This window comes from Glandiceps talaboti, chromosome 9 (assembly GCF_964340395.1).
Source record: "Glandiceps talaboti chromosome 9, keGlaTala1.1, whole genome shotgun sequence".
In the NCBI taxonomy this organism is placed as follows: domain Eukaryota; kingdom Metazoa; phylum Hemichordata; class Enteropneusta; family Spengelidae; genus Glandiceps; species Glandiceps talaboti.
The window spans coordinates 9,109,315-9,134,218 of record NC_135557.1 but is presented as its reverse complement, the minus strand read 5'-3'; the positions used below and the strand labels follow the sequence as shown (position 1 = coordinate 9,134,218).

At 34.3% G+C, this 24,904-nt stretch overlaps 1 protein-coding gene across 1 annotated transcript in view; it reads right to left on the bottom strand.

Moving 5' to 3' along the window:
* Positions 1-22,594, bottom strand: part of LOC144439719 (uncharacterized) — a 40,801-nt gene extending 18,207 nt beyond the window's left edge. The window contains exons 1-5 of the mRNA XM_078128953.1: positions 22,560-22,594; positions 9,626-9,756; positions 8,081-8,265; positions 3,509-3,659; positions 3,041-3,132 (exon numbers count right to left, since the gene is read on the bottom strand). Coding sequence (XP_077985079.1) covers positions 3,041-3,132; positions 3,509-3,659; positions 8,081-8,265; positions 9,626-9,731 — 534 coding nt within the window. The 5' untranslated portion in view covers positions 9,732-9,756; positions 22,560-22,594. The remainder of the gene's footprint in view (positions 1-3,040; positions 3,133-3,508; positions 3,660-8,080; positions 8,266-9,625; positions 9,757-22,559) is intronic.
* Positions 22,595-24,904: the final 2,310 nt, after the last annotated feature.

Here is a 24,904-nt window from a genome sequence, read left to right as displayed (position 1 = left end):
TCTAAAAATCGGCTGGCTCAATTGTAATGAATATATAATCCTTAGGGTAATGGCTAGACCTGATTAGGTTTTGAGCCAGATCGGTTAATGTTTAATTAGATAAATTTGCATATTAATGAAATCAACTAATTAAGCAATATCTTAAGACAGCATACTTCAATTTCAATAAAAATTAGTATATTCATCAAACATAAGAAAATACATTTGTCCTATAAAATTCGTTGATGTACTTTAAAGTGTTAAGACAATATGAATTAATATAATTAAACTATATCAATTTGAGTAAACTCGGAAAGCTGCCCTCAGCGGCCGGTCGGCGTCAATGCTGTAGGTTTTATGATATGGCGTCTAGTCTGCCCAAATTAGCGGTTCAAGCAGACCAAATTCGAAACGTTTGGCGAGTATACAAATACTATATAATTTTGATCTCCCCTTTGGTGCTAATGCGTCTACATTTCAATTGAGTTATACCTTTAAGAATTTCAATTCTGTGATAGAATGCAATGAAGACAAATGCGTATGCATGAACCATGCATATAACTTATACGTGTAATGGCAAGATGGAGTCCATGGCGCGAACATGTCGATTGTATATATTGTAGCGCTTGCTGTGATTTTTGGGCTTCTTCTTCTGTGTTTGTGACATTGAATTCGGCGTGAACCAAATCCTACAATGCCTACAATGTAAACGCAAATAGAAGCGATTCAGATCTGAATTGAAAAGTTGAATGACCTTTTTTCACTTGGTTATATTTAGATCTGTATTGCTTAAATACAAACTAGGTACACATTCTTTAACAAAATAAAGAGTAGTGTATCCTTACGGGAGGAATTCAGTTTACACCTGGTCTTTATTTACAGGGCATAGTAAACAAAATGAAATTCATCTTCAGTTAAATTACCAATATTACAAAAATTAATTTTCGTAACACAAATGTATGTAACCAAATTATATAGAATTTGAAGTTTGCACTATGTAGATATAGCCTAATTAATGAAAATTGTTAATTAGCCTAATTGATCATTATTATTCTCAGAACGTTTATCAACATCGTGTCAACAAACAGACAGACACACACACATAGTCAGAAGCAAACTTAGGGACCAGTCAGTTTTTTTCGGTGGGGGATTGGTAGCGGGTCACCCTGTTTTTGAAATTGTCAGGGGGAGGGGTCATGCTGTTTTGAAAATTGTTGATAGGGTGTCATTGTGTTTTGGTTTGTGAAGAAAGAAAAAAAATCATTTTCTACACTGGCATATAGCCTTGTCTGAAATGTGGTAATGTAAATATTTGTTCTTATCCCTGTTTCTTACTTGTATTCTTTAATAATACTTATAAATTCAAACATAACTATATGTATACATAATTATACATGTATTACCTAGCCCCCATACTATTTACAGAACATGTCATGTAAATGCTTGGCTGTTTCACAATCAATGCTTCGTTTATATTGCACTGTTCTCTAAGTTTGCTTCTGTCTATGAGTGTGTGTGTGTGTGTGTGTGTGTGTGTGTGTGAACATCACCCACGGCTTCTAGAGGGATATCCCCTCGGACTCCCCCATGAGGTGGGCATATCCTAGGAAATTCCCCCCTCCCCCCCCCCACACACACACATGTGGTGTACACATCCCAGTCTCAAGCTCTTCTCACTACCTCTTACTGTCAAGATGCTATCAAACTATAGTTCAAAAATATTCCAACGCTATATAGTTGCTTTTTACATGTTGGTGCTGTTTTGTAAAGCTTGTAAATTATTTTCTGAAAAATCATGGAAAGTCTCAAATTTGACTTCAGAATTACAATAAAACCTCCTTAGGGGGAGACCCCTATGACCACCATAAAACATGTACACATTCCCTTCTCCTCTTGGAATATATTTTCCCTGTGTCGTCAATAATTATAATTATGATAGTTTGGGATCTTATAAAGTATTTGCAAGACAGTCAAGCAGTCCACACTGAGTCACGATCAAAAAATACCTGTCATGTAAATATTATATATATGGGGGGGGGTCATCATGTTTTAGAATTAAGCCTGTCTGTGAGTTGTTTTGGGCCCGATTTAAGAATTACCCCGCACCCCCAGCTGGAGAAACTGACCGGTCCCTTATAAGAGGTAAAAACGAGTTGACCCCCATCAATCATACCCTACCCCACCACCATCAACCCCATCTAGGCGAAAGGAACAAACTTATCCCTACTATAGCATTTTTTCCGATTATATACTATATGTCTGGTATTTCACATAATAGACGTCCACACTGAATCTTAAAATGCTCCTGTTCAGTTTGTATTGTAAAATGTTTACTCTACACTCACAAATTGAGTATTTGACGATGGGTGTATTAGTGCGAAAATGTTACAATAGGTTCTACCAATTCACGTCTATGTCAACAGCATCCTAAAGAAAAGCCAACCTTCTCGAGAAACTCGTAAACGTTACAAAATTAATTTATACAGATAAATTACTCAATATATACAAATATGTATTTAAACAAATAATCAAATATAGTTCTACCTAAGAAATATGCCTCTGGCTATCAGCTTTCTTTTCATTTTACTATAACACTATCCTTTCGAAGGAAATTAATATGCACTGATTTTCATGCAAAATTTCTTGTTAACGTTTTTGCAGCAAGAGCAGATAATTGTTTTCTACCTAACTATTTTGCATGTTACGGCCGATAGCAACTCCCTCTATTTACCATGTGAACATCGATACCCAATCACGTTCTCAGAAGTGAAATTATCTGCTCCTATTCTCCTACATGGCATCTGAATTCGGTTGATATCTGAGATATGGTCCGATTGTAACAACAATTTATCGGAAGATTTTTACATTTGGGAACTAGGAAATGGCGGAATGGAAAATCTACGAAATGTTTGCTGAGTACAAAAGCCTGAATTCTCTTATCAGATTCCCAGCAGTCACTCTAACCTTTCTACCATCATGATTCCCCATGATGAAAATGTTATGTCCAGGCCACATTTGATATCAGCTTGAACTGTTTCCGTTGTATCTTAAGCATACTTACAACACACGTTGACTGTGAAGGTATTCTGTTTTCATAACATGGATCTCCAGGCAGGTACCCAGAGCCATAGCATCCATTAAACATCATAGGTCCTTGAAAGTTGAACAAAGAATGAAATATATATAAATGTTGTACTATCATATTGTGATGATAAGATTACACAACATTTAAGCTGGATGGATGGACTGATGTGCGTGTGTATCGATTCGTAAGTCGAGCACCTTTTCTACGAGTTTGTAATGGAGGCAGCTTAAGATATATGTGTGTGTGAGTATGTGTGTGTGTCGCTCTCTCTATGTCTCTCTCTGTGCTTGTTTGTGTGTGTGTGTGTGCTTGCGTGCGTGTGTGCGTGCAAGCATACGAGACTAAAACATTGCTTTTGAAATCTGACTTCTGATTTATATATTAAGGCCGCACATGTACTAACGAGTACAGTGAACATCATGGAGGTTATACTATCCCACTTACCAATGCCCATCGGGTAGCCGAAGACTGACTCCGATGATTCTTCTTCTTCTTCGTCATCTTCCTCGTCAACATCGACATCAATGTGCCATGCAGGAGGCGCAATTTCACCATCTGATCCAAAGCCGTTTTGTGGCTGTATATCAATTGATGCCTGTACAAAGGTAGAAATATAATATCGAATCATTGTTATGTAAGTCTACAATTCCCTGCATCTCATTCTACAATGGTATGAATGCATTGGATTCAGCTGTTACTATAGTGTACAACTATAAAGCACAACTGGATATCTCCAAGGTGTAAATTCAAAACCAAGCGTTTTATTCTTATTTCTACTGCATTATCACATTTCCAAATTATCAGCTACCATACATTTACTGTCGCAGTCACTGGACACATCCTGTTTTCTCAGACAAATACCGACTCGTCCGCAATCATCGAGTATTCACAGTATAATATTGATAGTCCTATCAAAGTTCAATGCACTGACAAGAATATTAACATCATACAGTGTTTTCAAATCCTCGATAATATATTCACCAATATAGACTCGTTTTCACTTTACTGTCCAATCATTCAAACACTTTATCCGATTTACTCTCAGCTTTCAATGTGACATTTACCTGGTCCTGTTTCATATAACATGACGAAAACAAACCCTGCGTTTAAGCGACATTTACTTTCTCATTTATTTTATGTATAACATCATAATTATCAACTTGAATAATGTCAGCCTTTAATTATATTCATAATTACCATCAGATGTATCCCAAAAGTCATCTTCTATTGATAGCTCCCAAAGTTCGTAAGTACAAACACATTTACTAATGATATGTGTTTAAATAGTTTAGCATATTCACCCTCAGTATTTACTTTGATATAATCTATGATTACTGTTCCTTAGGTTATTATTTTTATATCATTAGTCATTTGTACAGAAGTTGTATATATGACTAATTCTTTTCTGATTTTCAGATTTCAATCAAAGTACATTTTCCTGTGTGTCACACAAAATTAATGTAGTTGAGAGTTCATTTCTTTTTTTATGTGGAATAATGATAATCATAACTGAGATAGAATGAACCACTATAATGGTACAATTGAATTTATTATTTAATTCCATTATTGCTTTTTCTGGGGTAATTTGAAGAGGTATATTTGGTTTTAAGTACTCAAGGTAATCTGGGATCTGGTGCTGATAGATAATATGAGGTTTAACCAGATATCGCCTCTTCCTTGGTCGTATCACCGTGAGTAATGTATGTGTAACATGACACGAGTAGTTAGACGAGTGTCACGTTATGGAATCTGCATGAACGTTGATATGACGAATGAAGAGTGGATATCAAGTAATAACCGATTTATCATATGCCTATGCCCAGAAATCCAAAAGGAATTATGAAAATTAAAAAGAGAATGGCTTGCTATGTTGCGATTCATGTGTGGCATGACCTGTTATCAGATGATATCCACATACATACGTATATAATTTGGTGACCCTGCTCAAATGCTCCGATGATCATCAATTTTCATCAGATTTCGGTGTAGCTTGCCATAATTATTTCGATATCCAATATTGGTATTAGAGTTTGTACTCTAAATGTTTCAGAACATGCTTTAATATGTTAGTAAAAATATATGGTCGACCGCGATCGTAACTACGATAGTACGATAGTGTGTTATGGGTAGCATATATGTAATGTCAGTCGATGCCTCACACAGTCGTGCCCGCGATGCCGCTGCAAAATGTATGTACCTGACAGTGTTGTTATGAATTTGCGATCATAAATAGTATCATTTGGTTATGGATGTTTTCGTCAAAATTCCACATTCTGTGGCATACTCGATATCCCTAACTTCAGATCGGCCGCCATTTTATCTAAATTTGTTTATGTTCAGAATCGACGTTATGCCCAATCAGAGAGGTGTTTTGTGATGATGTTTAACGTGAATATCATGACGCATAACATAAATATAATGACGTTTATAGACCGATATCAGAAGTAATATTTTGGGTTAAACGTCACAAGGAGTGATTGATATGGGGATATATATGGTAATATCTAATATCTGATAAAGTGTACTTTTGAGATACATTACTCTATAAATAAACAAATGCTAATTAATGTGTTTGTTGTATTTCTACAACTATTTCATCCACATTATCTAAATTAACACAATTATTAGTATGTGTATGAATTTGAACGGCAGCTATCACACATTAAAAAAGAAATGATTACCGTTACAGAACAAAATCTGTATTGTGGTTTGTAGTAGTTTTTACTTCTTTCACATTAATATCACCCAATCTATAATTTTGTACATATATCCGTAAATCTTATTTTGAAGTCCTTATGTAATTATTATTTATATGTATATATCATAGTGATGACAATTTATATAAATTTAGTTCATGTCAATCAAAGTGCTAACGATGTAACTATTCAGTTCCATGGAACACTAACTGGGTATCAACATATCAGATTATTGCAAATGTAAATTGTATAACTCATGGTGGAATATAAGGGTTAAGAATAATCAATTAATGATAAATAATATACTGATAAATATTAAAAACACACTGATTGTGGTGCTGGCTATAAGGCAGTTTATTGTGATAATGAAAAGTATAGTAAACCTGTAAATATATTCAGAGGGCAAACATTTGTTTATATATTTTTTGTATAAATATGTTGGAAGAACAAATGAAAAGCGAACATTTCAGTAGAGATATAATTATCGATAAAAAAATATATTTCAATAATGTCACAAGATGTCATGTTTGTAATTTAAAAAATATATACTGATAAAGATAATAGAGTAAGAGACCAGTGTCATATTACAAGTAGGTACAGAGGTTTAACTTATGAATAATGTAACTTATAATTTAAGTTAGCAAATAAGATACCAGTTATCTTTCATATTATTACAGGATATGATAGTTACTTTATAATACAAGAGATTGATATGTTTAATCAGTACACAGATAAATATAATACCAAATAATGTGGAAAAATACATGGCTTCTATGTCGGGTAAACATTTAGTATTTATAGACAATTTTCAATTTATGAGTTCTAGTCTATAAAAACTTGCAAATATCATTGACAATAAGGCTTGCAGACACACAAAGAATGTGTTCAAAGATAAATTCCAAATAATGAAACAAATAGGTAGGTATTCCTGTGACTATATGGATAGTTTTGAAACATTAGCCAGTCAAAATGATCTTATAGTATTAGGAATGGCGAAAATATGAATAATGAAGATTACCAACATGACAAACATGTATATGTTACACCCAATCTGTGAAACTGCCAAATTCATGAAATGTGCATGTAACTTTGTCCAGTTCATGAAATAATTAACCTTATGCAAATGAGAGTATAGATTATGATCTAAAAGGAGCGAAATTAAATTAAAAAGTTTTGAACTGGGGTGTTGATTATTGAACTCTGTTAAAAACACAAGCTAAACTGAATTATTATAAAGTAAGAATTGTGAAGTGATGAGTTTGAAAATACATGATAATGAAATTGTTTAATTGATATTTATTTTGTGTTGTTTCCCATAAAAGATTCTCATTTCAAGTACTGGGCATATCTTACCATACCCACTTCATAACCTGGGCAACATGATTGACTATTTCATGAACTGGACAAAGTTACCTACCCATTTCATGAATTGGACAATTTCACAGATTGGGTAAAACATATATATGGAAAACATTTGAAATAAAAACTTAAGAGTGAATATCATAACTTATGTCTAAAATTAATGTACATACAATTGGCTGATTTATTTGAAAATTTCAGAAAGACTTGTAACCAACATTACAACCTAGATCATTGCCATTATATGACAAGTCCATGGCTTGGTTGGGGTGCAATATTAAAACTAACTGATGTAAACTTAGAACTATTAACCGATATTGTTGATATGCATCAATTTATTGAAAAGGGAATGAAAGGAGGAAATCCATATATTGATCACAGATAGGTAAACGGTTGTTGAAAGATTCTAAGATGACGGACCTAGTGTACAATTGTAGAATTTGTTAGTCTAAGATCAAAGATTCATTCATATATGAAAGACGATAACCTTGATGGTAAGACAGCTAAAGGTATTAACAAAATTGTTATCAAAAAGCTAATACACCATATGATTTAGTAAGATACATTTTAATTAATAGTGCATAGATGCATCACATCATGAAAACAATTAGAAGTATGAACTATCAGTTAGACAGTTATGAAATTAACAAAGTACTACTGAGCTATTCCGATGATAAACGATATTTACTCGGTGATGGTACATGACCTCTAGCGTATGGATTTTAAACATTTTTATTAAGACACGCTGGGGGTTGATACAACCGCTCAGAAACCAAAACTAATATGCACACCCTACACTTCAAGATAGCAAGATCGTAATTTCTTGTTATATTGTGTTTAAATGAAACCAACTTTTCAGCTAGTCACAGGCACACTGGCAACAATGTATTGATGTCTGCATTTGATATCAAACGGAGCCAATGAACACTAACAAGAAACGTGAAATAATAAACTAACTTACCCCACCTTCCAGACCTTCATCTATTACAGCAACTGCAATATCACTACCTATATCCGTGTCAGAGTCGGACGTTTCACGTTTCTGTTTGTTTAAAGGTTGGTTGATCTTACTATCCTTCTCATCGACAACACTTGAGGTCTGCGAGGAAGCCCTCATAAAGTGGTCGTGTACGTGATCGGGAATTTCTGTAAATAAGCAATAGTGCTTAGAAGTAAACATTATTTTTGAATGTTCATGTTGGCATTGGTTCTAAGGATAGTTTGAAAGTACACATTTGGTTGGTCATTTGGCCCAGACAGTAGTTTCCCTAAATAAACGAAAACCTCTACTGGCCACCTTTGCTGATATAGTTGTTATACAGAGCCAATACACTTTGATCTTCTTACAGACAAAGTGTTGAAAGTTACTTTTCATCGGTTGCTGATGCAATCACACATGTTACTGCTGCATGTTGAATAAATGAAATAAACTAACTTGCCACCATACAGACCTCAAATGCAGACATCAACACGTTGGTGCCTGCATAACTGTGTTTAATAACAGTATGTTTTAGTTGTTTATTTCAGCCATACTTTAATAAATTGCGGAAATTGCGGTCTTGCTATCTTAGTGTAGAATATGCAGCTTCGTGTTGGTTTCGGGGTGGTCTTGGCGAAGAGAGCCAGTCAACACTAACATGCATTAGGCTTTATAAAGATAACTTTGTGTGAACAGTTAATAAACTTATTTAGTTAAAGAAAAAAACGTATGCGACATAGAATGTGAAATTTCTATCAGGAAAGGTATTTTTATGAGTTTTCCGTTCCCACTAAATATTGTATTCATGGTTTTCCATATTTTGTTTATAAACTTCACAGTTTAAATTAAGATTTTGAACCACAGAGTAAAGTATGTATGTATATATGTATGTATGTGCGTATGTATGTATGTATGTATGTATATATGTATGTATGTATGTATGTATGTATGTATGTATGTATGTATGGATGGATGGATGGATGGAAGTATGTATGGATGGATGGATGGATGGATGGGTGGATGTGTGCGTGATATGATGTGCGTAGGTATATATATATATATATATATATAACTCGGTGAGTATCAATCTGCTAACACAGTGCTCTATACCGCAGTAGTAGAGCGCAAAACTATATATATATATATATGTGTGTGTGTGTGTGTGAGTGTGTGTGTTTGTGTGTGTATGTGTGTGTGTGTGTGTGTGTGTGTCAACACCCCAGTTCAAAACTATTGCCCCCAAATTTATTTTGCCAAATACCGTTCCATATATTGGAAATACTAGTTATAGCCCGATCGCTAGTTGTCTGCTAGATTTGTTTACAAGGGGACGTGCAGGATCACGTGATACAACAAGCAAAAATACGGCTGTTGGTGGAAAATACGCCTGTGTATCTGCAGGGCTCTCGACCAATCAGAATGCGAGATTGGTGACAGGTGACGTATAAATATATATATATATCTGTGTTACATTTCTAATGGAAGTTTTGATGTATCGTACATGTGTTAGCAGTGATTTCAACTTACTGAAATCATGTTGCGTTCCAGATTTTGTAGATTGGACTGGTATCGCTTCTCCTCGGAATACCAAGTTGAGAGCAATCAACGATCCGATCAATCGAAATGAAAACATGGTTTAACAGCGCAGCAGTTTTCACCTGTAAAAAAGCATGACGAAAACACGGGTTTGTTTATTTGTTTGCATGAAGTGAGGTAACGAAAGACCGTGAATGGACGAAGTTACGTAAAATAACAACACATTTGATACCAAAAAGAACAAGGAGCGGCCCATGTGTAGACTCGGGTCACTTTTCTCAATCTTTGTATAGCTTGGGAAGTTATAATGTGACACTAACAGCTGTACTAATTATAACATGATAGCACGCTGTAAGTAAAGACTGTTGCGGTTCCTGGCTCTTGTACGTGCTGTCTAAGCTTTGACAAGTTCTTGAAAGTAATTACAGTGCATATCTTTGAATGAATGATGTCTCATACCTGCATACCACGAGCAAGCAAATACATCGGTGGTTAGGTTAACTGGCTAGGAATTTGAAATAAATTACAAGGGGTTGGGGGGGGGGGCAGTTTTTTCAAGCATCCCAATGAGTAAAAAAGATTGCCTACCCAAGTCCTTACTTCCACAAATGTTACTGACCTCGTCCCTCCTCTGACATTGAATATTTGTGATAAAGATAATATTGCATCAAATAGTGACCACTCCTGTATAAATGCGTGTGCCCCCTCCCCCCCAAAAAAAAAAATAAAAAAAAATTCAGCAATCCTTTGTAACTTGTGGTCAGTCTCTTTTTCAAACACCGGAGGTGACGATGGATGAACTAGTGCATATACATGGTGACATATGCTAATTTTGAGCCAGAAACTGAAGTTTGATCAGTTACTTATATCTCAAAAAATTATTAATGGATGGGGCTAACATTTGGTGGAGATGTTTTAATTTCGTACGAAACACATAAACATAAGTGGTCCTAGCAACCCTGGGCATGCCCTTGGCAACTGCCAGATATCAATATATTTTGCAAAGATAGCAGTATTGGCTATGCATGTAAAGAAACATTCACCAAGTTGAAGAATTCGGTGATTGGCTTAGATCGTATCATGTGATATGGTGTATTGACCCACCACAGTTTGCATACAGGGGAAAGACATGTTCTTTTTCACTTGAGCAATATTCATGTAGCGCCGCTGGTGTTCCATTCAGTTCAAAAGTTTGTGATGACATCACACCACTCATAACATGCGATGGCTTGTCAATATCTTTTATTGTAAGAATAATTTATTTATTTATTTTATTGATGTATTTATATAACTTTATTCAAGAAGGTTACAACTCATATAGATAACCTGCTTAGCTGAAAGCTAGTCTTCCCTAGGGCTATCTAAAAGACAACAAAAACAGGATAAAGTAAAACACACAGAATTACTATATACAGGATTAATAAAACTGTCTGAATCACTTATTTACAGTATGTTTACAAACTTAGTCGTAAAAAGCGCGTAAAGATGCTGAACTCCGAACTTGCTTAGTAAGCTTATTAAAAGTGATTGAACCAACATGTCTTAATGCTCTGGACGTTGTCATTAATTTGGTTGTAGGGACATATAGAATTTTTTTTTGGCTACCGAGTCTTGTTTTGCGAGATGATACGATACTGATCCTAGTAAACATGTTGTTTAGTGCTTTGTAAATAATTAAGGCAACTGTTTCCGTATTTGACTCTTTCTTGTGCGGTCATAATTTTGCATCCATTAAAAAGTGGTGGAGATGGAGCAGATTTGGGGGCATCCATAATCAACCTGGGACCATTTTTTTTTTGCAATACCGTAATTCGCACAATATTGCAAGAATTACCACAGAAGGTATTGCATTAGTCAATGTGTGGTTGTGAAAGCTTTGAAAAAAAACATTATACAGGTTTAAGTCGGCGAGTTACAACGTATTCTACGCAGTGGGGCAATGCTTGTACTTGCGTTTCTTGAATTTTCATGCAATTGATGCTGGTCAATAATAATGCCCAAAAGCCTGTCAATTTTGATTGATTTAAGTGGGCTATTATTGTATCACACATCAGGTGTATCTTTAGGAAGTCTGGCAAGTCTTTGCCTGGTACCTATTAGCATAGTCTTTGATTTATCTGCATTAGTGACCATTCTGTTGCCTCTACACCAGGTGCTTGCATCTTTCATAGCAGTGTTTATCTTTTGTTCAGTTTCACAGGGTTTAGCACCCCTTTCACTAATAGTGTTATAATCTGCACACATATCTACATGTACTTACACGTAGTGGCATGTCGTTCATGAATACAATGAATAAGAGTGTACCTAGTGTACTACCTTGGGGAACTACATGACTTGCATCGTTTCCATTAGAGAAGATCCCCTTATAAGACACTTTTTTTTCTGTTTTGCAGGTAAGTAGTAAACCAGTCAATATATTGAATGAAACTTGAATGGAAGATAACAGTATCTGAAATTAATGGAAAATAGCATGAATCGAAAATAGAAGACGGGGGTCTTTTTAGTGTTTTCAACAATACTCTTGATGTTGACCACACATACACTATTTGGTGCAAAGTCACTCTCGTACCGAGAACACATTTGCACTCAGGGATAGTTCAACAAACCGAGATGTATGGTTCGCCACCTTGCATCCTAGATTGAGACAGTGACATTTTCTCAACCCACCTCCTTTCTTGAATTATTAACAAAGTCTTACTTTGAAGTGACCATAAATGATGACGTCTTAGTGTCCTCTATGTGATTGCATTCAAGTAAAATGTGACGTCATAATGTCTTCTATGTGAGTGTATTGAAGTAAATGATGACGTCACAGTGTCCTCTATGTGATTGCATTCAAGTAAATTATGACGTTATATCGTCCTCTGTGTGATTGCATTCAAGTAAATGATGGTGTCATAATGTCCTCTGTGTGATTGCATTCAAGTAAATGATGATGTCATAATGTCCTCTGTGTGATTCCATTCATGTAAATAATTGTCATCTATGTGAATGCATCCATGGAAATGATAATGTCATCACGCTTGTTATCACAATTGATGTAAATTGTAACTTATATGTTAACAATAAAGTCATATGCTTCTATTAAACTATTTTGTGACAAGGCAATGCGGTTATTTTTACCATCAACTGATCACAATATGTCAATGTCTAGCTTTATCGTCATTCCACCGATAATAGCTAAAACTATTTGTCTGATAGCTTAGAGAAGTGGACGAGATTGTCGAAATGATAAATATTCTAATATTGGTCCGTGACATATTACCCTCTATCAGGAAAATTTGCCTTTGGCAACTTATTTAGAAAGGGGGGAAAATATAACAATGTTTATATAGAATAAAATACATTTTTCTGCCAGCATGCAGCTAAACTAAGAAATAAGATATAAACAAGATGAAAGTATTGAGAGCTATCAATCAGTAATTTAGTAATGTATCTATAAAAATGTTTTATATTCAAAGTATATAGTCAAATAATGAAGATCTCGAAAACCTCTATATTTTATTCAATATCATAAATGTTAATAAAGAAAAACATTAAATCATTTATTCCTTGTTCTCAAATAAACGGCTCCCAAAATTAAAGTGAAAAATATGTCGAAGTTGTTAAAATACTGACTTGGGTACAATATGTGATGGAAAACAAATAAAATGGTGAATACAATAAAATACCAATTAACATATTATAACGGTCTGATATATAACTACTATGCTAAAAAATAGCAAAGTATAAAAGTTTACTAATCAAAAGTAACTAACTGTATAATGAGTAACATAAACATGTAAATAAACTACACTCTAAAGTAATATATTGAATAAATAGTGATTATCTGAATACCTAGTTAGTAAAGAGTGAATATGTATTCAGAAGTGTTTTGAAAAAGAAATGTCTAAGCTAATAACTAAATCACCCCATAATATATATTAGTTGTAGTCAGAAACATAATAAATGGTTATTATCGCATATCATAATTCAATAGACCAAGATCTAGGTATGTGGTTGGCCAGTTTACCTCAACTTCCAGGGTTCTGTCCTGGACTTTGTCACTTCACTTAAAATCAGTATTTATATTACGAGTTTTTTCATATTATTAGTCATTGAAGTCAGGGCCTTATATATGTAACTTGATGCAAGTAAATAAAGAACTCACAGTGTCTTACTGAATGCAAGTAAACAATGAAGACATAGTGTCTTCTATGTAACAGTATGTAAGTAAACAATGACGGCATAGTGTGTTCAATGTAACTGTATGCATGTAAACAATGAAGCCAGTCGTATATTTAACTATATGTAAGTAAACAATGATGTCACAGTGTCTTCTGTGTAATTGGATACAAGTAAAGAAACAAAGAACGTGTGATAATTAAATACGATAATTAACTCAAAATGAGATCGTCAGCAAAATTCTAACTTATTGTAAACATCAAAGCCATTGACTATTAGGTGACGTGTCCCAGTGCCTCTGTCCTCTCTCAGGTAAAATTTAGCGCCCTCAACGACGATTGCGGTTTCAACATGTGTCTGCATTGCTTACGAATGATATCGGCCTCTGATTATAAGTTGATATAAGTATAAGCTAATAACTACAGCACCCCATAATATATACATTAGTTGTAGTCAGAAACATAATAAACGGATGGTTATTATCGCATATCATGTGAACAATTTGAACCACTACGATTGCTTAATAGAAATAGTTCAACAGACCGACTTCTAGATATCTAGTTCGCCAGTTTGCATCCTTATTGAGATGCTACCTGTATCTCAACTTTCCTGGACCTTTCTCCTTTCTCGACTTTCTATAACGTTTAACTTTAAAATCAGTGTTTATATTACCTTTTTCACATTATTAGTCAATGAAGCCATCGTGCCATGTTTATGTAACTTGATGCTAGTAAATAATGAAGTCACAGTACGCAATGAAGTCATAGTGTCTTTTATGTAACCGTATGCAAGTAAACAATGAAGTCATAGTGTCTTCAACTTAACTGGATACAATTAAACAATGAAGTCATAGTGTCTTTTATGTAACTGTATGCAAGTAAACAATGAAGTCATAGTGCCTTCTATGTAACTGGATGCAAGTAAACAATGAAGTCACATTGTCTTGTTTGTAACTGGATGCAAGTAAACAATGAAGTCATACTGTCTTCTATGTAACTGGATACAATTAAACAATGAAGTCATAGTGTCTTCTATGTAAATGGATGCAAGTAAACAATGAAGTCACAGTGTCTTGTATGTAACTGGATGCAAGTAAACAATGAAGTCACAGTGTCTTCTATGTAACAGGATGCAAGTAAACAATGAAGTCAAAGTGTCTTCTATGTAACTGGATGCAAGTAAACATCTCAAATCATATTGTCTTCTATGTAACGTTATGCAAGTAAACAAAAATGAGACATAGTATCTTCCATATAACTGGATGCAAGTAAACAATGAAGTAATAGTGTCTTGTATGTAACTGGATGCAAGTAAACATCTCAAATCATATTGTCTCCTTGTAACGTTATGCAAGTAAACAAAAATGAGACATAGTATCTTCCATATAACTGGATGCAAGTAAACAATGAAGTAATAGTGTCCTCTATGTAACTGTATGGAAGTAAACACTGAAGACATAATGTCTTCTATGTAACTGGATGTGAGTAAGCAATGATATCGTAGTGTCTTTTATGTTATGGTATGGTATGGTATGGTATGCAAGTAAATAATGAAGTCATAGTGCCTTCTATATAACTGTATGCAGGTAAACAATTAAGTCATAGTGTCTTCTATGTAACTGGATACAAGTAAACAATTAAATCATAGTGTCTCCTATGTAACTAGATGCAAGTACACAAAGAACGTATGATAAATAAATAAATAAATAAATAAATAAATAAATAAATAAATAAATAAATAAATAAATAAATAAATAAATAAATACGATAATTAACTAAAAATGAGATCGCCAGCGAAATTCTAACTTATTGTAAACATTAAAGCCATACACTATTATGTGACGTGTCCCAGTGCCTGTGTCCTCTTCCAGGTAAAATTCAGCGCCCCCAACGACGGTCGCATTGTCAACATTTATCTGCACTGCTTACGGATAATATCGGTCGCTGATTATAATTTAATATAAGTATAAGGTAATAACTAAATCACCCCAAAATATATACATTAGTTGTAGTCAGAAACATAATAAATGGATGGTTATTATCGCATAACATGTTAACAATTTGAACCACTACGAGCACTTAATAGAAATAGTTCAACAGACCGACTTCTAGATATATAGTTTGCCAGTTTGCATCCAAGATTGAGATGCTACCTGTATCTCAACTTCCCTGGACCTTTCTCCTTTCTCGACTTTCTATAACTTTTACTTTAAAATCACATACGTGGGTTTTTTCACATTATTAGTCAATGAAGCCATCGTGGCGTGTATATGTAACTGGATGCAAGTAAACAATGAAGTCATAGTGTCTTCTATGTAACTGTATGCAAGTAAACAATGAAGTCATAGTGTCTTCTATGTAACTGTATGCAAGTAAACAATGAAGTCATAGTGTCTTCTATGTAACTGTATGCAAGTAAACAATGAAGACATAGTGTCTTCAACTTAACTGGATACAATTAAACGATGAAGTCATAGTGTCTTCTATGTAACTGTATGGAAGTAAACAATGAAGTCATAGTGTCTTCTATGTAACTGGATGTAAGTAAACAATGAAGTCAAAGTGTCTTCTATGTAACTGAATTCAAGTAAACAGTGAAGTCAAAGTGTCTTCTGTGTAACTGGATGCAAGTAAACAATGAAGTCAAAGTGTCTTCTATGTAACTGGATGTAAGTAAACAATGAAGTCATAGTGTCTTCTATGTAACTGTATGCAAGTAAACAATGAAGTCATAGTGTCTTCTATGTAACTGTATGTAAGTAGAAAATGAAGACATAGTGTCTTCTATGTAACTGGATGTAAGTAAACAATGAAGTCAAAGTGTCTTCTATGTAACTGAATTCAAGTAAACAGTGAAGTCAAAGTGTCTTCTGTGTAACTGGATGCAAGTAAACAATGAAGTCAAAGTGTCTTCTATGTAACTGGATGTAAGTAAACAATGAAGTCATAGTGTCTTCTATGTAACTGTATGCAAGTAAACAATGAAGTCAAAGTGTCTTCTATGTAACTGGATGCAAGTAAACAGTAAAGTCACAGTGTCTTCTATGTAACTGGATGCAAGTAAACAGTGAAGTCAAAGTGTCTTCTGTGTAACTGGATGCAAGTAAACAATGAAGTCAAAGTGCCTTCTATGTAACTGGATGCAAGTAAACAATGAAGTCACATTGTCTTGTTTGTAACTGGATGCAAGTAAACAATGAAGTCACAGTGTCTTCTATGTAACAGGATGCAAGTAAACAATGAAGTCATAGTGTCTTGTATGTAACTGGATGCAAGTAAACAATGAAGTCATAGTGTCTTGTATGTAACTGGATGCAAGTAAACAATGAAGTCATAGTGTCTTCTATGTAACTGGATGCAAGTAAACAATGAAGTCACAGTGTCTTCTATGTAACAGGATGCAAGTAAACAATGAAGTCAAAGTGTCTTCTATGTAACTGGATGCAAGTAAACATCTCAAATCATATTGTCTTCTATGTAACGTTATGCAAGTAAACAAAAATGAGACATAGTATCTTCCATATAACTGGATGCAAGTAAACAATGAAGTAATAGTGTCCTCTATGTAACTGTATGGAAGTAAACACTGAAGACATAATGTCTTCTATGTAACTGGATGTGAGTAAGCAATGATATCGTAGTGTCTTTTATGTTATGGTATGGTATGGTATGGTATGCAAGTAAATAATGAAGTCATAGTGCCTTCTATATAACTGTATGCAGGTAAACAATTAAGTCATAGTGTCTTCTATGTAACTGGATACAAGTAAACAATTAAATCATAGTGTCTCCTATGTAACTAGATGCAAGTAAACAAAGAACGTATGATAAATAAATAAATAAATAAATAAATAAATAAATAAATAAATAAATAAATAAATAAATAAATAAATAAATAAATACGATAATTAACTAAAAATGAGATCGCCAGCGAAATTCTAACTTATTGTAAACATTAAAGCCATACACTATTATGTGACGTGTCCCAGTGCCTGTGTCCTCTTCCAGGTAAAATTCAGCGCCCCCAACGACGGTCGCATTGTCAACATTTATCTGCACTGCTTACGGATAATATCGGTCGCTGATTATAATTTAATATAAGTATAAGGTAATAACTAAATCACCCCAAAATATATACATTAGTTGTAGTCAGAAACATAATAAATGGATGGTTATTATCGCATAACATGTTAACAATTTAAACCACTACGGGCACTTAATAGAAATAGTTCAACAGACCGACTTCTAGATATGTAGTTTGCCAGTTTGCATCCAAGATTGAGATGCTACCTGTATTACAACTTCCCTGGACCTTTCTCCTTTTACGACTTTCTATAACTTTAACTTTAAAATCAGTGTTTACATTACGTGGGTTTTTTCACATTATTAGTCAATGAAGCCATCGTGGCGTGTATATGTAACTAAATGCAAGTAAACAATGAAGACATAGTGTCTTGTATGTAACTGTATGCAAGTAAACAATGAAGTCATAGTGTCTTCTATGTAACTGGATGCAAGTAAAGAATGAAGACATAGTGTCTTCTATGTAACTGTATGCAAGTAAACAATGAAGTCATAGTGTCTTCTATGTAACTGGATGCAAGTGAACAATGAAGTCATAGTGTCTTCTATGTAACTGTATGGAAGTAAACAATGAAGTCACATTGTCTTCTATGTAACAGGATGCAAGTAAACAATGAAGTCATAGTGTCTTGTATGTAACTGGATGCAAGTAAACAATGAAGTCACAGTGTCTTGTATGTAACTGGATGCAAGTAAACAATGAAGTCACAGTGTCTTCTATGTAACAGGATGCAAGTAAACAATGAAGTCAAAGTGTCTTCTATGTAACTGGATGCAAGTAAACATCTCAAATCATATTGTCTTCTATGTAACGTTATGCAAGTAAACAAAAATGAGACATAGTATCTTCTATATAACTGGATGCAAGTACACAATGAAGCCATAGTGTCTTCTATGTAACTGTATGCAAGTAAACAATGAAGTCATAGTGTCTTCTATGTAACTGGATGCAAGTGAACAATGAAGTCATAGTGTCTTCTATGTAACTGTATGGAAGTAAACAATGAAGTCATAGTGTCTTCTATGTAACTGTATGCAAGTAAACAATGAAGTAATAGTGTCTTCTATGTAACTGGATGCAAGTGAACAATGAAGTCAAAGTGTCTTCTATGTAACTGGATGCAAGTAAATAATGAGGTCATAGTGTCTTCTGTGTAACTGGATGCAAGTAAACAATGAAGACATAGTGTCTTCTATGTAACTGTATGCAAGTAAACAATGAAGACATAGTGTCTTCTATGTAACTGGATGCAAGTAAAGAATGAAGACATAGTGTCTTCTATGTAACTGTATGCAAGTAAACAATGAAGTCATAGTGTCTTCTATGTAACTGGATGCAAGTGAACAATGAAGTCATAGTGTCTTCTATGTAAATGTATGGAAGTAAACAATGAAGTCATAGTGTCTTCTATGTAAATGGATGCAAGTAAACAATGAATATATAGTGTCTTCTATGTAAATGGATGCAATTAAACAAAGAAGTCATAGTGTCTTCTGTGTAACTGGATGCAAGTAAACAATGAAGTCAAAGTGTCTTCTATGTAAATGGATGCAAGTAAACAATGAATATATAGTGTCTTCTATGTAAATGGATGCAATTAAACAAAGAAGTCATAGTGTCTTCTGTGTAACTGGATGCAAGTAAACAGTGAAGTCAAAGTGTCTTCTGTGTAACTGGATGCAAGTAAACAATGAAGTCAAAGTGTCTTCTATGTAACTGGATGCAAGTAAACAGTAAAGTCACAGTGTCTTCTATGTAACTGGATGCAAGTAAACAGTGAAGTCAAAGTGTCTTCTGTGTAACTGGATGCAAGTAAACAATGAAGTCAAAGTGTCTTCTATGTAACTGAATGCAAGTAAACAGTGAAGTCAAAGTGTCTTCTGTGTAACTGCATGCAAGTAAACAATGAAGTCAAAGTGTCTTCTATGTAACTGAATGCAAGTAAACAGTGAAGTCAAAGTGTCTTCTGTGTAACTGGATGTACGTAAACAATGAAGTCATAGTGTCTTTTATGTAAATGGATGCAAGCAAACAATGAAGTCAAAGTGTCTTCTATGTAACTGGATGCAAGTAAACAGTGAAGTCACAGTGTCTTCTATGTAACTGGATGCAAGTAAACAGTGAAGTCAAAGTGTCTTCTGTGTAACTGGATGCTAGTAAACAATGAAGTCAAAGTGTCTTCTATGTAACTGAATGCAAGTAAACAATGAAGTCAAAGTGTCTTCTATGTAAATGGATGCAAGTAAACAATGAATATATAGTGTCTTCTATGTAAATGGATGCAATTAAACAAAGAAGTCATAGTGTCTTCTGTGTAACTGGATGCAAGTAAACAGTGAAGTCATAGTGTCTTCTATGTAACTGGATGCAAGTAAACAACGAAGTCATAGTGTCTTCGATGTAACTGGATGCAACCAAAAATGTAGTCAAAGTGTCTTCTATGTAACTGGATGAAAGTACACCATGAAGTCATAACTTGTCTTGTGTAACTTGTCTTGTGTGTAACTCGGTGCAAGTAAACAATCACTATATGATAATTGATTATGATAATTAACTCAAAATGAGATCGTTAGCAAAATTCAATTTTGTTCTGTTAGTTAGTATTAACCCGGGCTTATGTTGCATTCAGAGTCATTGCTCGATGATACCTTCAGTGTTCGTTTTAGTTTCGGCTGACAATGATATTTATGTTGTTGTTGTTGTTGTTGTTGTTGTTTGTTTGTTTTCATTTAATTTGCATTTTATTAGCAATGTATAATTATTATTTTTGACTTATAGCGTGGTAATCGACCCATTATAAAATAAAACGTTTATTGCAATAAGTACAGGTAAACATATACCAAATTAGTACATTGCGTATAAGTATTTTAAAACGTGATTAAATTGTCTTAGTTTCAACTAGGACTCTATAACTAAATACTGATGGAAAAAATCAAATACAGGCGACCTCACATAGAACGACGTTTTACTTTGACATGATAGAAAATGGTATGCTTACTTTGTCTGTTTACTGACATATATCAAATAGACTGCTGGACATCAACTCAAAGCGCGCATGATAGGAATCCTCAGGTAAATAATGATTTTAATAAAATGGCTATGTAGTAGAAAAGTTGCATTTTTTACAAAATATCCCTAAAAATCACAAGGAGGGGAGCTGTCATCCCTCCCCCCAGGCTATGGCATTGGGAGCAGTGTCAGTCCAATGCACATAAACACTAAATATACAAAAATGGTAAGCGGTTTTATCGACGTGAAAACTTTCGGTCAAATACGCAATTTATGTTTGACCATATAACATTGTTTCAATAAGAGAAAACAATATAAATCCTCTAAGAGGACTCTTCAATATGAATACACTCCAAATAACAAAGAAATCTGACGACTGGTTTAGAAGTTGAAGATTACAAAAAAAATGAAGGATTAGACGTGGAACGTGTAACGCGAAGGGCGTCGACAGACAATCTACTTATACCATTGATGGCATGCTGGGTAGTCGCGAACAGCTTACCAAAGGGCGTCGACAGACAAGCCACCTATCCCATTAAAGATCTGCCCTGTAGTCACGAACAGCGAACCTTAAACCCCAGTATGAAAGGGAATATGATAAAGACGAGACTTTTACCAAACCGTATAGGTACATATTAAGGAACGGTAACATTAATATACGTTATATCCATATTGTCTAAATGTGGTCGACAGCTTTACTTGCTAACACCCTTGCAGACTCAACGTGTCTTAATTAACCCTAAACAAGTGATATATAAATCTATAATCAAACTGGTAAGCTTATACTCTGTATGTACCCGAAAAAAAATCTACTGGCCTAACTAAATGAATCAGTCCGACAAGTTGATAAGGGCGAGATCAATAGTTAAATGTATGATAAAAAAAACTAAATTCTTATACTTATACCTCAGACCCCCTCCCCAACCCTTCTAAATAAATTTGTCAAAATTGAAAATTGCTTCAAACCGTACAATCAAATCAGTATGTAGTAGTGGTTAGTGGTATTAATATAAAGCTAGTATGTAGTGAGTAAAGAATAGGTCTTTGTTGACACTTTACTTTATTTTAGTGCCATGCGTTTATTGAAGTAAATATTCTTTTATTTCCCAAATTGAAATTTTTAAAAGAAATAATTATTTGTATTTGGGGGTATAACACATCCATTAAAAGTAAAGTCGATTTTGAAGGATCTCAACTAAAATGTCTCAAAAAACCACCCCATCTCAATTAAAAAAAACAGAGCTTCCCGTTCTACACATTGAATGAATCTGAGCAGATACCGAATTTTGTTTTCAATAGGAAATTCAATAAATGACAACAGCTGACACTATATTATTTTATATCGGTGTTGGTATATTTGTATACGTATAGATGGATGTCCCATTTGGTGTAATCTTCAGTGCAGGAATATAAACTTCGAACTCAAATAAGTAAAATGTCTTTTTTATCATGGCAAGCAAGAGTAAGCAAAGCCCAAGGATTTGATACTCAATTTAATGACAATGCATCACTGCACTCTACAAAATCTAGACTATGATAGTCTCTTGTGACTACTACTTCACTCGGATTTTCTACTTTCAACCTGTCTCTTAATGAACGGACATCGTAATCGAGATTTAAAACATTTCACCAAATGAAATATATTGTCATGTTATTTAGAGTGACTTACCTGCTGTGTCAATGTTTCCAGTCTTCAAACAAGTCGGTTGTGAGTAAACTTTTCTCTGTGCCAGGGCATTTATGGTTTATATTTCCCATCATCCCTTTCGACATGTTATCGAAGTAAAGTGCTGTTCCATCTTACAAATAACACCCTGGACACTTTGGAATACATACACTTGTAAATGATTTTATAAACAAACAACAAATTCAGAGGCAACATTTAATGAATTTAGTTTCTCTTCTCATTTCTTAGCACTACTTAGCATTTTTGATAAATATACAAATTCACCTGACATAATAATTACGATCGTTGGTGTTTGATTGCTCTTGTTCAGTACAGAGGGATAACAATACTGCTTTGAATTGCCTCGTAATATTTCATCTCAAAAGTAAAGCCTAGGGTTTGACAGGCACATTTCGCTCTCATTAGATCCACTGCGTGTTTTGACACGCATCCGTTCTAAACTAGTCTCAATATGACTAAAAGGAATCGAAAGTTGTTGTGACACCATCAATTACGTATAAAATGTATTTCAAATCTTCAAATTTGCACACACTTTTTTATATTGACATTACAAAGTAAGCGGGGAACATTTACAGCTTTTGCGATTGTAAATTGTAACCATGGTGTTATATTCTTCTTGTCCATAAATCAGTAGAAATAGTAGTAGTAGTAGTAGTAGTAGTAGTAGTAGTAGTAGTAGTAGTAGTAGCATTGAAATTATTTTAAAACATGGTTGCCTGGAAGTAATAAAAGCTGTTTTCCACCTGGATCTTTCAAGACTATAAAAACTTAAATACCATTTAAAAGTAGACAATGTAAATACTGAGGTAGCAAAGCAATTTCAATGACAAGAAAATGAAAACTGAAAACCATCCATTTATGTATGTATTCCTAAAACAACTATACAATTTTGAATAGCCTTATAAGGGACTGGTCAGTTTCTACAGCCTGGGGACGGGGAATGTGAGTGGGGGGGGGGGGGGCAGGGGGAGGGGTGCAGTGGATTCTTCCATCGGGCTGACAAAATGTCACTGAGTCATATCTGTAAAACCGAAAACAGGCTGACCCCCATCACTTAATTCTAAAACATGATACTTATATATCAGGATTTTCTTATCATGACTCCATGTGTGGATTGCTTGACCGCCTTGAAAATACTTTATAAGATCCCGGGATAGCATTATCATTATAATTATTAACTGCACAGGGTAAATATATTCTAAAAAGAGTTTAATAGCACATTGACAGTGAAAGGTGGTGGAGAAGCTTCAGAGGAGAAACTGACACGAAAAAAAATGACTTTATGGCTATATTATGCCAGGAACATCCACCACTTCTTACATATTCATCATCATTCTGTATATGTAGCTACAAATAGACATACATTCATTTTAAACGAGTCTCAACAGGACAGCATTAAATACGAAATGAACCCTTGTTCTTTTGACAACGCCTTTAACTGCTGTCAGTAGACAGTTTGAGTAATCTAATAAAAATGTTAAAACTCTTTTAACTCTTGTAGATTACGATCTCAAAAGGTGAAATTAAATTTTTGGGGCAAGAGTTTTGAACTTTATTGATTGTCGAACTTTATTAAAAACACAAGCTACACTGAATTATAATAAACTAAGAATTGTGAAGTGATGAGTTTGTAAATACATGATAATATAGTAGTTTGAGTATTATTCTATTTTGTGTGTGTCTTATAAAAGATGCTCATATTTCATGTACCGGGTACATCTTACCATACCCACTTCATAACCTGGGCAACACGATTGACTATTTCATGAACTGGGCAAAGTTACCTACCCTTTTCATGAATTGGGCAATTTCACAGGTTAGTTGCAACATACATATATATAATGTACATGTACTTATCTATACAGTGTATGTGTACCTATTTATACAATCACTATACGAAAAGTCCTATTTGACGATGTCTTTCCACTCAAAATTTGAGCAGAGGATGTGTAAATGTTGCGAGTATGAGATGAAGTTCCACCTTTGACTTAATTTATCTACTGTATTCTCTCTCCTGGGGGTTGTATACAGTCAGAGGTGGTACTGCGTCTCTTACTACCTCTGGACATAGATGGTGGTAAGATGGGTCACAGGTAAGGTAAAGGTTGGGTAAAGGTAGGTAAGTTTGACTTTTCGTGTAGTGAATGTATGTGTATGTGTACCTATCTATACAGTGTATTGTTACGACGCTGAATTAGGCAGCTGCAAGATATTGACCTCTATTCAGTGGTAAACTCAAACCCGCTTGGTCAGCCGTCTCAGAGGTACCGGTCTCCTAAGAGACTCACAACGACTCAAATATTACTTTTGGGTTGAATGACTCATAC